The 16,534-nt window shown below is 46.1% G+C and overlaps 1 protein-coding gene across 1 annotated transcript in view; it reads left to right on the forward strand.

Moving 5' to 3' along the window:
• Nucleotides 1–3,412: 3,412 nt before the first annotated feature.
• CENPI (centromere protein I) overlaps nt 3,413–16,534 on the forward strand; it is a gene marked incomplete at both ends in the record, with an annotated part of 33,462 nt that continues 20,340 nt past the window's right edge. The window contains 8 exons of the mRNA XM_080719030.1: nt 3,413–3,432; nt 4,724–4,885; nt 5,002–5,124; nt 8,165–8,313; nt 9,774–9,911; nt 12,577–12,695; nt 12,969–13,076; nt 16,454–16,502. Coding sequence (XP_080575156.1) covers nt 3,413–3,432; nt 4,724–4,885; nt 5,002–5,124; nt 8,165–8,313; nt 9,774–9,911; nt 12,577–12,695; nt 12,969–13,076; nt 16,454–16,502 — 868 coding nt within the window. The remainder of the gene's footprint in view (nt 3,433–4,723; nt 4,886–5,001; nt 5,125–8,164; nt 8,314–9,773; nt 9,912–12,576; nt 12,696–12,968; nt 13,077–16,453; nt 16,503–16,534) is intronic.

Genomic DNA, 16,534 nt, shown 5'->3' on the forward strand with positions numbered 1-16,534 from the left:
AATAGGACATTTCACTTCGCCTTCATAAAAGCCCAGCTTATCAAGTTCTTTCGCTAGCAGCTTAAAAGCGAAGCAGTAAACGTGGTAGCAGACATCTCCGCGGGATTTCCGTGAGCCAAAGCTGCCTGGCTTCTCCTGCTTTCGGTTCCTAGCCACAGTTGCTTTGCTGTTGCAGTCGAGGGGGCAGAACTGGGTCCTGGTAGGAGTCAGAATCTCAACACTAGCTGTTGTCTGAAGCCATCCGAGACGCAGCAGAGGAGCTATAGATCCCTGCCAGGCAGATCCAGCACACCATCGATTCTCCACTGCCCTTGGCTCGTGGTGGTGCAGGCCGAGGGACACTGGAGCCCTCCTCTCTGGCCATCTGCTGCCTGGAGCTGACTGGGGGAAGGACAGGCATGGGTTAGTTGGACCGAGCAGTACTGCTGTTTCTCCTGTTCAGCGTGCTTTGATGGTTTTGAAGGTCCTGTGCCGGGGATGGGAAAAGGGGCGGTGGGTCATGTCAGGGAAATACTAATTGTATTTTCTTCAGTGTCATTGTTCTCGGTAGTTGATACCTCTGTCTTATTTCTCTCATTCTTTCAAAATAAACAGTTTTGAAATTTGGAGGACATTGGATACACACTGATAATCTGAAAAGACTCGGGGTGTGTGTGTGTGTGTGTGTGTGTGTGTGTGTGTGTGTACATTATAACTCCAAGCTGCACCTTCAGCTCTATTTTAGTTTTGTATTTAGGAAAGGGGCCTCACTAAGTTCTGAGGCTGGCTTTGAACCTGAAATTCTTCTGTCTCAGCCTCTCAAGTACTGGGATTACAGCCGTGTGCTGCCACAGCCAGTATATCTCAACCTCTGAAGCGGCTGGGGTTGATTATAGGTTAGCTGCTCTCTCTCTCTCTCTCTCTCTCTCTCTCTCTCTCTCTCTCTCTCTCTCTCTCTCTCCTCCCCCCTTGGTCTGGATAAAGGAAGAGAACAAAAAGGGAAGTATAGTACAATTCAATTGTATATATGTCTGTAAAAGGGAAGACTAGTATATCAATGAATATACTAGTCAGCTTGCCAATTTGCTAACCCTGTTTAGGTTGGCCCACACCTTTTGTGCTGCTTACACACGCTAGGCCGGTGCTCTTCCACTGAGCTCCATTCCCTTTGCGGTTTTATTCTGAGACGGCGGCTGTGCCGTTGCCCGGGCTGCCCTTGATATTTTCATCCTCCTGCCTCACCTCCAGAGTAGCTTGCTCCTTCACCTTTTCTTCTGTAGTGCTGGGGCGGAACCCAGGGGTGTCCTACCTCTGAGCTATACCCCAGGCCTATTTTTAAGTTTTCAGTTTGAAACAAGGTCTCACTAAAATGAAGGTCTTGCTAAATTGCTAAGGCTGCTGTTAAGTCTGCAACTCTCCCGTCTCAGGCTCCCAAGTACTGGGATTGCAGGTGCGTGCCGCCACGCCCGGCTCAGTCCTTTACTTTTTAACGTTAATGCACAAGACAGAAAGCCGCACAGTTAGGACCCCAGTATAATTTCCAGGTTTGTGGAGCTCTTCTTTTTTGCACGTGTGTACAGTACTGCGGATTGAACTCAGGGACATTTACCATCTGAGCTACAGCCTCGGCCCTATTTTACTTTTGATTTTGAAGTAGGGACTCACTGAGTGGCTGAGGGTCTACGCTAAGTCACTGAGGCTGGTGTTGAGCCTGTGACCCTCCTGTCCCAGCCTCCCAAGTACTAGGCTCGCAGGCCACCGCGCCTGGCTTCTAGGGAGTGATGCTAAGTGAAGGGAAATTATCTCGAAGAAAATTGAAGGTTTATTAAATAAATGCGAGCCACTGCCTCACTATGGATGTGCCCACAAAGTGACATAAATTTTGCACTGCCACCAATTTGGCAGGTTAGGCAAGTTATCTCATCACCCGGAGCACCAGTTCCATCGTTTACAAAGAGGAAGGCGAGGAAGGCTTAAAATCTCTTCCAATTTATGTTTCTTTGAATGTCTAAAATGGTTAAAAGCATGAAAACTGGCCTGACAAATTTTCAATTTTACTAAAGGACAGCTATCAGAGAAAAACTGAAGTTTCCATTTTCATGCATGATTCAATAAAAGTTTATGAGACTACTCTAAAAACCCATATAAATATAACTGTGGTAAAGTCATTCCTGCACCAGTCTTACCCAAATACATCGCATTCATCTTTGTGCGTGTGTGTGTGTGTGTGTGTGTGTGTGTGTGTGTGCTGGGAACTGAATCCAGGAGCGTTCTACCTCTGAGCTACACCCCGGCCCTATTTTATTTTATTTTATTTGTATCAGGAATGGAGCCCAGGAGCATTCTACCTTGAGCTACGCCTCCAGCCCTATTTTGTTCTTTTTATTTTGAAACAGGTTCTCACCAAATTGCAGAAGGCCTCACTAAGTTGCTGAGGCTGGCTTCGAATTTATAATCCTCCTGTCTCAGCCTCCCAAGTACTGGGATTACAAACATGTGCCACCATGCCCAGCTCGTCGTTTTTGCTTTTGAAACAGTCTTGCTATGTTGTTGAGAATCATCTTCCTTCCTTCCTTCCTTCCTTCCTTCCTTCCTTCCTTCCTTCCTTCCTTCCTTCCTTTTTCAGTACTAAGGATGGAACCCAAGGGCATTCTACCTCCAAGCTACACCCCCAGCCTATATTTTATTCTTTATTTTGAAACAGGAACTCACTGAGTTGCAAAGGGCTAAGTAGCTGAGGCTGTCCATGACCCTGGATCCTCCTGTCTCAGCCTCCAAAATGCTGAGATTACAAGTGTGTGCCACCACACCCAGCTCTCATTAAATTTCTGAGACAGGTCTCAAACCTATGCTCCTCCTGTCTCAGTCTCTTAAGTACTGGAATTACAAGTGTGTGTCACCTGCCCAGTCATCACCTTAATCACTGAGTATCCATCTCTGTCTACATTTCAGTTTCGACTATCGTATTTTGGCCCCAAGTCAATAAGAGCATTACATTTATACCTTTGCTCTTTTATTTCTGCGTGTGTGCATGTGTGTATGGTATGGTACTGGGGACTGAACACAGGGATGACCTACCTCTGAGCTACATCCCTAGACCTTTAATTTGTGTTTTTGAAACAGTCTCACTAGGTTGCTGAGAATTTCACTACATTGCTGTGATTGGTCTCCAAACCTTGACCCTCCTGTCTCGGCCTTCCAAGTATCCAGACTGCAGGCATGCACCACCACGCTCCTGTTGTTTTTTGTTTGTTTTTGTTTTTGTGTGTGTGTGTTTGTGTGTGTGGTACTAAGGAGGTATTCTACCTCGGAGCTACAACCCCAACCCTATTTTTTATTCTTCATTTTGAAACAGGGTCTCACTAAGTGGCAGAGAGCCTAAGTAGCTGAGGCTGGCCTTGATCTCAGCCTCCCAAGTACTGGGATTGCAGGCATGTGTCACCATGCCAGCCTGTAAGACTCTATTTGAACATAAAAAAATAAAACAGGGATGGGGTGTAGGTCAGAGGTAGTGTCTCTAGGTTCAATCCACAGTACCAAAGAGAAAAAAGAGATTAAATCAGGCACTAAACTCAGATCTCAAACAAGCCCTCATTGCTGTTTTAGCCAGTTTCTTTAAGTTTAATTTATTCTTCAAGGTTAGGAATATATTTCTTTTATTTAATTTTTTTGTGGTACTGGGGATTGAACCAGAGACATTCTACCACCAAGCTACACTCCCACCCTTAACCCTTTTTATTTTTTATTTTGAAAAGGGGTCTTACACTCAGCCTGGCTTCAAACCTGTGATCCTCCTGTCTCAGTCTCCCAAGCACTGGGATTACAGGAGTGGGCCACCACACCCACCCAAGGTTAGGCATATACATGCTAACAACCCTCTGTCTTAAAGATGACTCGAGATCTGTTTCAGGACAGATGTTTCCAGAAAACATTGGAGATAACCAGGCTTGCTGGAGCAAGCTTGTAATCTTAGTATTTGGGAGGCTGAGAGGGCAATTTTGTGAGACCTTGTTTCAAAATAAAGAATAAAAGGACTGGGGATGTATCTCAGAGGTAGAATGCCCCAGGGTTCAATCCCCAGTACTGACCAAAAAAAAAAAAAAAAAAAAAGTTGGAGGTTAACCAGATCCATCCTAGTTAAAAGGAGAGCAGAGGCAACCCCCCCCCCCCCAGCATCACAAGAGGAAAGCAATAGATCCGGTAAGTTAAAGCATGGGAGAAGCTGCCCTTATTTATGATGCAGTTCGAGGTGCCATATTTTCCTAGATTCAAAGTTCTGAAAATTGGGGTCAGGCTGAGCGAGAACAGTATGAACAGTAACTGAAACCCCAATTGTCCTCCTGTGAGCAAAATGACAATTACAAAGCACGGTGGCGGAGGCTGAGACTCAGGATCGCGAGTTGGGGGCAGCTCCGCAGCAATTTAGACACACACACACACACACACACACACAATGACAAATGCAAACAGGATTAGAACCGTGCGAACGCCAGCCAATCAGCCGACACACACACACACACACACACACACACACACACACACACACACACACACACACACACACACACACACACACACACACACACACACACACACAAATGCAAACAGGATTAGAACCGTGCGAACGCCAGCCAATCAGCCGGCAACGGCCCATTCCCAGCGCCGACGCAGGCCTGGGTGGGTGGGGCCAGCCGCTGCCCGTAATTGGGTTGCGTCACTGTCAGCGCGCGCGCCCCCCCCTCAGGAGGTGCTCTCCAGCCAATCAGACCAGTTCAGCACGCAGCCCCGCCCAGCCGCTTCCGGGATCCGCTCAGCAGTTTCCGCGCCTGCGCGGGGCGGGGCCGGCGCCTTTGAATTCGGAAGGCGGTTTGCGACGGCTGAAGGTGTGGGCCGCCGAGGGCGTCAGGTGAGATGTCTTGAGCGTCACGGGACGGGGGCCCCTGAAGGCGAAGGGACTCTCCTCACTCCAGAGCTGAGGCCATGCTGTAAAGCAGAGCTGCGCTCGGCTTTTCTCGAGCTCAGGAACCTGCCGAGGCGGCGAGTGGGCTTTGTCACTTTCCCTGGGCTCCGGAGTTGCGGAAGTCACCTCCGGGACGACTCGCCTGGTGGGCCCGGGCTGCCCCCGCCCTCCTGTTCCCAGAACAGGTGAGCCCATTGTCATCTGTCCCACTTGAACCCCCAACTTAGAAGTCACTCTTGGCACCCCTCTTTCTTTTTTCTCCCTCAAATTATGTGACCATAGCCTGCCCAGTGTACCTCCAAAACATAAAACGAATATAGTCCTTTTCTACCAGTATATTTTAGGCCTAGGGCAGACTGGTAATCCATCTTCTGGAATTTGGGGGAGCCTTTAAGTGATCTCTTGTCACTCCCTGAACCCCAACATTCTAGCCTCCACACCACATTTTTGGTTGGTTTTGGCGGTCCTGTGGATTGAACCTGGGGTGCCCTAGTACTGAGATCCAGCTCCAGCCTTCTGTTTGAGACAGGGCCTCCCTGAGTCGCCCTGGGCTGGAACTCGCAATGCTTCCACCTCGGCCTCCTGAGTCACTAGGACTATAGGCAGCTGGCCACCTCTCTTTGTGATAAAATGGCCTAAACACGCATATCAGAGCCGAGTGCGGTGGCGCACGTCTGTATCCCCAGTACTTGGATGCCGAGACAGTAGGATCTTAGATTTGCAGCCAGCATCAGCTGCCAACTTAGTGAGACCCGGTTTCAAAATAAAGAATAAAACAAGGCAGGAGGTGTAGGTCAGAGGTAAAATGCCCCTGGGTTCAATTCCCCAGTAACACACGCGCGCACGCGCGCCGCACACACCCCCAGATGGTATTAACTCCCTGCTCTGAACTGCTCCACCCCTTCTACTGTGCTTTCCCTTGAAAATCCCAAGTCCCTACTCCCGGCCTCTGAGCCTCCGTGAGATCCCCGCTACCTGACTTCATGTTTCGCTGCCCTTTGTCTCGTTCATCCCACTCCCTCTGCGGTGCTGTTCCTGCTATTTCTTGCTTTAAGGTCTTGGATATGTCTTTTCCCCTCCCCATAAAATACTCTTCCACCACATTTCCACATGAAAGAGTCCTTCTTGACACTCAAATATTAGCTCAGTGGTCATCTCCAGAGGCTTCCTTTGAATACTTTGCCCTATGCCTGTGGCTGTATTATATTCATTATTATCTGTTTATGCTAACCCTTCCCCCATCCCTGCCAGTGTAAGTTCCATGATTGTACAACTGTCTGTTTTATTTGTCATCACTGGTAAATACAGTTGTGCTTGGTACATAGTGTGCAGTAATTATTGTTATTATCGGTACTGTGGGTTGAACGCAGGGGTATTCTACCTCTGAGCCCCACCCCCAACCCTATTTTATTTTGATTTGGAAACAGGGTCTCACTAAGTTGCTGAACCTGGCCTTGAACCTGTGGTCCTCCTGTCTCAGACTCCCGAGTACTGGGATTACAAAATGTGCCACCACACTCGGCTTAGTCTTATTGTTTCTGTGGTACTAGGGATGAAACCCAGAGGAGTTCTACCTCAGAGCTCCATTCCCAGCCCTGTTTATTTATTTTAAAGCAGGATCTCACTGCGTTTTTGCGAGTGTCCCTAAATTGCGGAGGCTGGCCTTGAGCCAGTGATCTTCCTGTCAGCCTCAGAAATACTGGGAGTGCAGGTGAGTGCCGCCACGTCAGGTATTTATTTACTGAATGCCTAAATTAGTCCGCGGAGAACGTTTCTGTCCTGAGAATGCCTACGCCACCAATTTGGCTCTTTAACTCTACACTTTTAACCTGGCACTCACTAAGTGGGGAGCATAAAACTGAAAAATCAAGGAGGGATGGAGAAAATAGGCATGCAGGAAGATTGTAAGATTGAAGAATTGTAAGACTGAGAATCCCAGTACCTGGGCGGCTGAGACAGGAGGATTGCAGATTTGTGTGTGGCCAGCCTCAGCTACTTAATGAGACCATCCGCGACTCCATGAGACCCCGTTTCAAGATAAAGATTAAAAAATAGGGCTGGAGGTGTCACTCGGTGGTAAGATGCCCCTGATGCCCCTGGGTTCTATCCCCAGTACTGAAAAAAAAAAAAAAAAGATTGAGTTAATGAGATCGATTAGTTTGGACTTGCTTATATGATATAGCCATTCTTTTTGTGTGTGTGTGTGTGGTACTGGGTATGGAACCCAGGGGTGTTTTATCTCTGAGCCATACCCCCAGCCTTATTTTATTTTTTATTATAAAACGGGGTCTCACGAAGTTACCATGCACTGGGTCTCAAGCTGGCAATCCTCCTGTTTTAGCTTTCCAAGTATCAGGATTCCAGGCACAGGCCACCATGCCTGGTTATGATATAGCCATTCTAAGAGGGAACTTGGGTTGCCCAAGGTGCAGCTGATAAATGCTGCCTTGAGAAGCTGTTACTCTATTTTTAATTACGTCATGGTCTTTCTGAAAAAGCTAAACTATAGGTTTTGTTTCCTGAATTGTTTTCAACTTATTATTATTGTTTGATACTGGGGATTAAACCCAGGGATAATCTACCTCTGAGTTATATCCCTGGCCCTTTTTAGTTTTATTTATTTATTCATTTATTTATTTATTTTTGTGGTATGGATGGTAGAACCCAGGGGCCTTCTACATTGGTGCTATGCCTGCAGCCCTATTTTATTTGTTTATTTGTTTATTTATTTATTTATTTATTTATTTTTGTGGTACTGGGGCTTTAACCCAGGGACACTATGTCCAAGCTACACCCCCAGATCTGTTTTGTTTTTTATTTGGAAGCAGCATTTTGCTAAGTTGCTAAGAGCCTCACTAAGCTGGGGCTGACTTTGATCCTGTGATCCCTGTCAAGTCCTGGCATTGCAGATGTGACCACCACACCCAGCTAGTTTTTACTTTGAAACGAGATCTCACTAAATTGCTAAGGCTGGCCTCGAAACTGGGATCCTACAGTGTCAGCCTTCCAGCCCCTGGGATTACAGGTGTGTGCCACCATGCCCGGCTCGTCTCCGTGTTAAATTAAGCGCCTGTTCCGCACTGGGCACTGTGTAGGAAATGTGGGAGTGATACATGGCTGCCTAATGACAACTTGACACTTGTTTCTGTATAGGACATACGCAACAATGTCAATTCAAAGGAAAGTTAAGGCGCAAAATAGACCGCCGCAATTTCTTGGTAATAGTGGTCAGACCGGTCTCTCCACCTACCATAAAGAAGAGAAAGCAAGCGACTCACAGAGCATCTTGACGGAAGAGAGTCCAGCGAGACAGAGTGCACGCGGTGCTCCCGCTCAGGACGCTCTGCAGATCGCAGTGAGGTTCTTTGAGAAAGGTAAAGGCACACTCTCTTCCTATTGCTATCAGAATATCCCGGGTTTCTAAAAAGACTGAAAGAAAAGCCTGTTTTTGCTTGCTTATTTATTTATTGCGGTACTGGGGATGTCAGCCAGGGGCATTCGACCTCCGAGCTCCACCCCCAGCCTTAATTTTTTATTCTTTATTTTGAAACAGGGTCTCACTGAGTTGCTGAGGCTGGCTGTGAACCCGGACCCTCCGGTCTCAGCCTCCCAAAGGCTGGGATGACAAGCGCACGCCCCACGCCCGGCTCCACGTGTTTAGATGTACTAGACATTTATCGAACACTTCCTACCTCTCAGTATGCTAGGTGTGACAGACAACGGGACATCTTCCACAACTGCCGTGCAGCGCGAGCACCTGAGAGTCTTGAAACATTTTCGTGGTCTAGCATCTGCTCGTAGACATTCTGATTGTATTGGTACAGCATGCAAGCTGGCATCTCCCTAAACTGGGCGTGGTGGTGCATGCCAGCAATCCCAATACTTGGGAGGCTGAGACCTGAGGACCAAAGACTTCAGGCCATACTAAGCGAGTTAGCGAGACCCTGTTTCAAAAGAAAAAAGAAAAAGGGGTAGGGATGTTACTCAAAGGTAGAATGCTCCTGGGTTCCATCCCCAGTAAAACACACACACACACCACACCCCACACCCCCCACACACACCTTCTTAGCTGAGCAAGGTGATAACACACATGTACCCCAGTACTTGGAAGGCTGCACTGGAAGATTGCAAGTTTGAGGTCAGCCTCAGCAACACAGCAGGACTCTTGTTTCAAAATAAATAAAATTTGGCCACAGGTGTAGCTCAGAGGTAGAATGCCTCTGGGTTCAATCCCTAGTAACACACACACACACACACACACACACACACACACACACACACGTACGGGGGGACTGGCTCAGTGGTAGAGCACCCCTGGGTTTAATCCCTAGTACTGAAAAAAACCTTCCTAAGTGATTCGAGGGTACAGCAAAGCTTAAGAACTGTTGCTGTAGTGTTGAAAGAGGGTGTAGTCTTAACTTGATTGCTTTTAGTGAGCTTAGAGCGGTGATTCCTGGACACTATCCAGTTTTCTTCATTGAAGGCACTATTGCTATTAAATATTCTAGTATAAAGGTTTTTTTTAGGGTTTTAGTGAAAACTTTCTTTTTTTGGTAATACTGGGGAGTGAACCCAGAGGCTACACCCCAGCCCAGTTTTATTTCTTGTTCGGAAACAGTCTTGTTCAAGTTGCTTAAGCGCCCTCTAACCTGCAATCCTCCTGTCTCAGCCTCCCAAGTACTGAAATCACAGGCATGGGCCACCATGCCCAATTTGGGGAAGACTCCTTTTCACAATAAAGCTGTTCCGTTAGAAATACCACTTTGTAATGGTTGAGGCTAAGGGCTAAGAGAATTTTAAAGGTCTCACTATTTGGTATTGTTCCTTTTTCTAGGCCCTATTAAAACTTCACGGAGTAAAAATACAATCATGGAAAAACATTTGAGAATTGTGGAAGATAAAGCTTGGAGGAGTGGGTTAGTGCCAGAAACAATTGACGTTCTGTTAAACGTGGCACTCAGTGGCAAATTTGGTATGTCAAGAGGATACGTTTTTCATGTTTTGTATTAGTTTTGCCTTTCACACTTTGAATTAGTTTGTTCATTGGGATCTCTTGCATTTATTTATTTATTATTTTGTAGTACTGGGGATTGAACCTAGGAGCATTCTACCTTTGAGCTATACCCCAACTCTATTATTTTGCAGGTCTGGGGATGGAACCCAAGGGAATTTGACCTCTGAGCTACGCCCCCTGCCCTATTTTTTATTCTTTATTTTGAAACCGGGTCTCACTGAGTCGCAGAGGGTCTCACTAAGTAGCCGAGGCTGTCCGCGAACCGCGATCCTCCTGTCCCAGCCTCCCGAATGCTGGGATTCCAAGCGTGCACCACCACGCCCAGCTTACTTTTTATCTTGATAAATTTTTTTTGTTTGTGGTTCTGGGGATTGAACACAGGGGCATTCTACTTCTGAGCTAGACTACCAGCTCTATTGTTTTATTCTTTATCTTGATTTAGAATCTCACTAAGTTGCACAGGGCCTCACTAAGTAACTGAAGCTGGCTTCGAACCTGTGATCCTGTCTCAGCCCCCCCCCCCCAGTACTGAGATTATAAGTGTGCACTACCACGCCCAGCCTTATTTTTTTTATTTTGAAACAGGGCCTCACTAAGTTACTGAGGCCAGCCAGCAATCTGTGATCCTCCTGTCTCATCCTCTTAAGTGCTAGGATTACAAATGTGTACCACCGTGCCTGGCAACAATTTTTAGTATTTTTCTTAAGAGGCATAGATAAAGCTGGGGTGTTCATTCTTGCTCAGAAAAAGAAAGAAAATTTCAGCATTCACTTCACTTGCAGAGAACCTTTTATTGATTGGGTACATTGGAATTTTACATCATGATGGGGTGCAGAAAAATACTTGCGCAAAATTCTGCTTGGTCTACCCACCATGTCCCCCCATCACACTGCAAGTCTTTTATTTTTTATTGTTATTTGCAGTACTGGAAGTGGAACCCAGGGACGTTCTACCTTCGAGCTACACCCCCTGCCCTATATTTTATTCTTTATTTTGAAACAGGGTCTCACTGAGTTGCAAAGGGCCTCACTGAGTAGCTAAGGCTGGCCCCAAACTGCTATCCTCCTGTCTCAGCCTTCCGAATGCTGGGATTACAAGCGTGCACCACCTTGCCCAGCTCTATTTTTTTATTTTTTATTTTGAAACAGGATCTCACTAAGTTGTGGAGGGCCTCACTAAGTAGATGAGGCTAACCAAGAACCTGTGATCCTCCTATCTCTGCCTCCCAAATACTGGGATTACAAGCACATGCCACCACACCTGGTTTGTTTTTTGTTTTTTGTGATTTTTTTCTATTGATACATTGTAGTCATGTATCTTAATGGAGTACAAGATGGTAGAGGCTTTTTATTTTTTAATTTGTATTTAGTTTTTGGTACTGAGGATTGAACTCAGGGCCATTCTATCTCTGAGCTACACCACCAGCCCTGTTTTATTTTATTTTGAAACAGGGTCTAAGTTACTTAGCTGGCCTCACCTGCCATCCTCCTGTCTCAGCCTCCCAAGCTCTGGGATTACAGGCGCGCACCACTGCGCTGGGCTTCATCCCACCTATTAAATAGAAATATTTGAGCCGGGCAGGGTGGCACACGCCTGTAATCCCGGTACTTGGGAGGCTGAGGCAGGAGGATCACACGTTTGTGGCCAATCTCAACAACTTTGTGAGACCCTGTGCCAAAAATTAAAAGAAGAAAATAAGGCTGAGGATGTGGCTTGGTGGTAGAATGCCCCTGGGTTCCATTCCTAGTGCCATGAACGAAAGAAAAGGAAGCGAGGGAGGGAGGGGGGAGGGAGGGGAAGGGGTGTGTGTGTGTGTGTGTGTATTTGGGCCAAATGATTTGCTTTATACTTGTATGTTTATTGGTACTAGGGATTGAATCCAGGGGCATTCTATCTTCAAGCTCTACCCCTATGTTTTTTATTTATTTTTTTATTATTATTATTATTTTTTTTTGGTAGTGGTACTGGAGATGGAACCCTTCTTCCTCTGGGCTACACTCCCAGACCTATTTTATATTTTATTTGGAAACAGGGTCTCTTAAGCCAGCAAGGCTGGCTTCAAACCTGCGCCATCCTCCTGTCTCTGCCTCCCAAGCACAGGGATTACAAGTGTGCACCACCACGCTCGGCATTATTTTTTTATTTTCTAATTTTTATTTATTTATTTCCTTTAGGTACTGGGGATGGAACCAAGGGACATTCTACCTCTGAGCTACACCCCCAGCCCTACTTTTTATTCTTTCTTTTGAAACAAGGTCTCACTGAGTTGCAGAGGGCCTCACTAAGTAGCTGAGGCTGGCCGCGAACCTCGATCCTCCTGTCAGCCTCCCGAATGCTGGGATTATACGTGCGCCACCACACCGAGCTATTTTTTTTATTTTTGAATCAGCCTCACTGCCTATTGAGGGTCTCACTGAGTTTCTGAGGCTGGCCTCAAACGTGTGTTCCTCCGTTCTCAGCCTCCCAGGTACTGGGATTTCTGGCATGCATCACCATGCCTGGCTTCTGTTGAGCTTTATTGTGTGCAATACAGAGCCAGAGTTTTATGACCAACAGTGAATAATAGTAAAGGAACAATTGAGGTATTAAAATCTAGTTTGATTTAGAGTTGTCTGCTCTCCAGGCAGTGCTGTGAGCACGCGGATATTGAAGTGCCTGATTCCAGCGAGTATAATATCGGAAGATTCTGTGGTTAAGGCAGTCTCCTGGCTCTGTGTTGGCAAGTGTTCTAGGAGCGCCAAGGTAATCTTTTTAAACACTCTGATGATAAGTCCTTCAGAAGCACTTAAGGGCGGGCAAGGAGGAGCCACTTACGGCCTTTTGTACGAGGCCTGTAGTTTTGGAACAATATAGCTTGATGCAAGGACTCTGTTCAAACAGAAATTTTCACCGAGAGTAAGATCTATTATCCTACGGTGTGCTAGAAGCTTCTAAAGCCACCCCGGGGTGTTGATTAAGCTCCTCTGTGCCGGTTCATTATATTTCTCTAAAGAGAAGCATTTTGTCCCGTGACAGGTGCTTTTTTATCGCTGGCTGGTTGCGATGTTTGAGTTTATTGATGAGAAGGAGCAGATTAGCTTGCTCTATGGCTTCTTCTTTGCTTCATTACAAGACGATGCAGTGGTAAGTAAAACGTGATTACACCACCACTGATGACATGGCGCATGCGTGGGTATTGGCGCACCAGACGGCCCTCCGAGCGCCGCCCGGTGTGCGTTGCCAGGTTTACTCGTATCAAGCGGTTTATGGTGGTGCGTGCGTCTGGGCCCAGTACTTGGGAGACTGAAACAGGAGGATCACAGGTTTGAGGCCAACCTCAGCAACAAAAGTGAGACCCTCTTTCAAAAAGTCTGGAGGGAGAACTGGGGGTTGAATATCCCTGGGTTCAATCTCTAGCACCAAAAAAAGAAAATATACTGAAAGTATAAAGAATAAGGTTAGCCAGTAACATTGCACAGTATGTCAGATTAGCAAATATAAATGCTTACCGTATATTTTCTGTGTCTTTTTACTTTTCTAAATTTTTTATTTTTGGGGTACTGGGGATGAACCCATAGACATTTACCTCCCAAGTACACCCACAGCCCTTTCTGGCTTTTTATTTTGAAACAGGATCTCCCTGTGTTGCTGAGAGTCTAGCTAAATCCCTGAGGCTGTTCTTTGGGAAAGCAGTTCATTCATTGATTTCACTTTAAAGAATTCATTGAAACCCAGGCGTGGTGGGCACGCTTGTCATCCCCGCGCTTGGGAGGCGGAGACAGGAGGACCGCGCTGGTTCGAAGCCAGCCGCGCTGGCCTAAGAGACCCTGTTTCCAAATAAAAATGTAAAAATAGGTCTGGGAGTGTAGCCCGGAGGTAGAAGGGTTCCATCCCCAGTACCGCCAAAAAAAATTTTTTTTCATTTAAAATGAATAAAGAGAAAATATTCAAAAAGTGGAAAAGCACCACACACACACACACACACACACACACACACACACACACACATCAAAGTATAATATATATGCAGGTAATTGCCCATATCATAAGTAATCAGCTTGGTTCATTTTTGCTTAACTGAATGTGTTTATGTAAATATTACCCAGATCCCCCTGTCTCAGCCTCCTATGTACTGGGGTTACATTTGTGTGCCACGAAGCCTGGCTTTATTTTTTATTTTTTTGATACGAAGGATTGAACCCAGGGTCATTCTACCACTGAACTGTACTTCCTGCCCTATTTTTTAGTTTTATTTTGAAATGGGTTCTCACAGAGCTGTGGAGGGACCTCACTAAGTAGCTGAGGCTGGCCACAAACCTGTGATCCTCCAGTCTCAGCCTCCCAAGTGCTGGGATTACAGGTGTGGGCCATGAAGCCCAGCTCTATTGTCTTCTTTTCTTTATTGTTTGTTTGTTTATTTTGCGGTACTGGGGATGGAACCCAGGGCCATTCTACCTCAGAGCTACACCCCCAGCCCTATTTTTTATTCTTTATTTTGAAACAGGGTCTCCCTGAGTTGCAGAGGGCCTCACTAAGTAGCTGAGGCAGTCCTCGAACCTTAGTCCTCCAGTCTCAGCCTCCCAAATGCTGGGATTACAAGCCTGTGCCACCACGCCTGGCTGTATCTTCTTTTTTAAAAAAAAATTTAATATTTTGTTTTATTTATTTATTTATTTATTTATTTATTTATTTATTTATTGGTGGTACTGGGGTTCCTGGAAGCCCTTCTACCTCCGGGCTACACTCCCAGACCTATTTTATACTTTTTTATTTTTGGAAGCAGGGTCTCTTAAGGCAGCGCACGCGGCTGGCTCCAAACCAGCGCGATCCTCCTGTCTCCGCCTCCCAAGCGCGGGGATTACAAGGTGCGCCACCACGCCCGGCTTGTATCTTCTTTTAAGGAAATAAAACTGTTACATATTGAGTTGATCCCACGTTGGCCTCTTCACTGATCTGAAGCAGAGTCCTCTGGGTCACTTACTGTACGTTGTGTTGATTAACACTGCACAGATTTCCTCAGAATTAATGCAAAGGACAGAATTACTTTTCATGAGTTTCCAGTGGACTGATTTTGACTAAATAGCATAATTCTTCCCATTGAAACATTACTAACTAAGAATCAATCTACTGTCCACCTTCCTGGAAGGAAGACCTTCCGGGCCCGTCAGTCATTGATTTCATTTTTCAAAATGAATAAATGTAAAAAGAAAATACTCCAAAACAAAGAAGGAGGATGCGGTTCCGCGGCAGAGCGCGGGGTGCGTAGCCTGAGTTCCATCTCCCAACTGCAAACAGCAAACAAAACGAGAGACAGAGCCGACCCGAGTCCGCGATTCGCTTCCGTTGCTTGCCTTGTACTTGGCACTGTGTGGATCCGAACTTCGCGTCGAGTTTCCACAGTCTTTGCTTGGTTACTGTCATTTTTCTCTTATTGGGGATAGAGCCCAGGAGCATTCTGCCTTCGAGCTGCACCTAGCCTTATTTTTTAATTTTTATTTTGGAACAGAGACTTACTACGTTCATGAGTGCTTCACCCCTTGCTGAGGCTGTCCTCGAATCTGTGGTCCTCCTGTCTCAGCCTCCCAAGTACTGGGATTACAGGCATGCACTACCAAACCCAGCCAGGGTAGACATTAAATTTTTCAGAGGAACTCAGCAGGGCATGGTTCGAGGCCAGCCTCAGCAAGTAGTGAGACTCTCATCAACCTAGCGAGACCCCGTATTAAAATAAAAATAAAATAGGCTGGGGATGTAGCTCGAGGTAGAATACCTCTGAGTTCATTCCCAAAGACAAAAAAAAGGCCAGGTATGGTGGCTCATACTTGTAATTCTAGCACTTGAGAGGCTGAGATAGAAGGATCGCAGTTCAAGGACAGCCTTAGCAAGTAGTGAGACTCAACTTAGCGAGACCTTGTTTCAAAATAAAAAGTAAAATAGGGCTGGGGGTCCAGCTCAGAGGTACAGTGTACCACTCCAGTTCAATCTCCCGTACCACACACACATACACAAAAAAGAAAATATTGTATGAAATTACCTTTAACCTATGTGCATAAGCTATATATGTAGCAAATAGAAATTTTATTTTTAGACTTGGGTCCCATTCTCAGGATATCTCACACGCATGCAAATATTGCGAAATCTGAAGAAGTAACCCTAGTCACTTCTGGTCTCCAGCAGTCTGAATAAGCTATATACAACCCTTAGTGTTAAAAGAGGAGGTGTGGGAGCTGAGCATGTGTGCTGGTGCACACCTGTGAACCTAGCACTGGGGAGGCCGAGACAGGAGTATCACAGGCTCGAGGCCAGCCTCAGCAATTTAGTGAGAACCTGTTTGAAAAATAAAATGATGCTGGGGGTGTAGCTGACAGGTAGAAGGCCCTGCGTGAACCCCCAGTACCACACACACAAAGGTAGGAGCCTCAAGCCTTTTGTCTTAACATTGGATTGACATCTGAGAATGTGCTGCTGCTTTGCTCAGGATGTACTGTGATTTCTCTTTCCAATTGTTTCTATTTTAACAGTGCCCTTACGCCTGTCATTTTTTGTATTTACTTACCAAAAAGGAGCATGGTGAGTCTTGCCGTCCCCGCGCTCTAGTCTCT

Source organism: Muscardinus avellanarius, assembly GCF_963383645.1.
Source record: "Muscardinus avellanarius genome assembly, chromosome: X".
NCBI lineage: Eukaryota > Metazoa > Chordata > Mammalia > Rodentia > Gliridae > Muscardinus > Muscardinus avellanarius.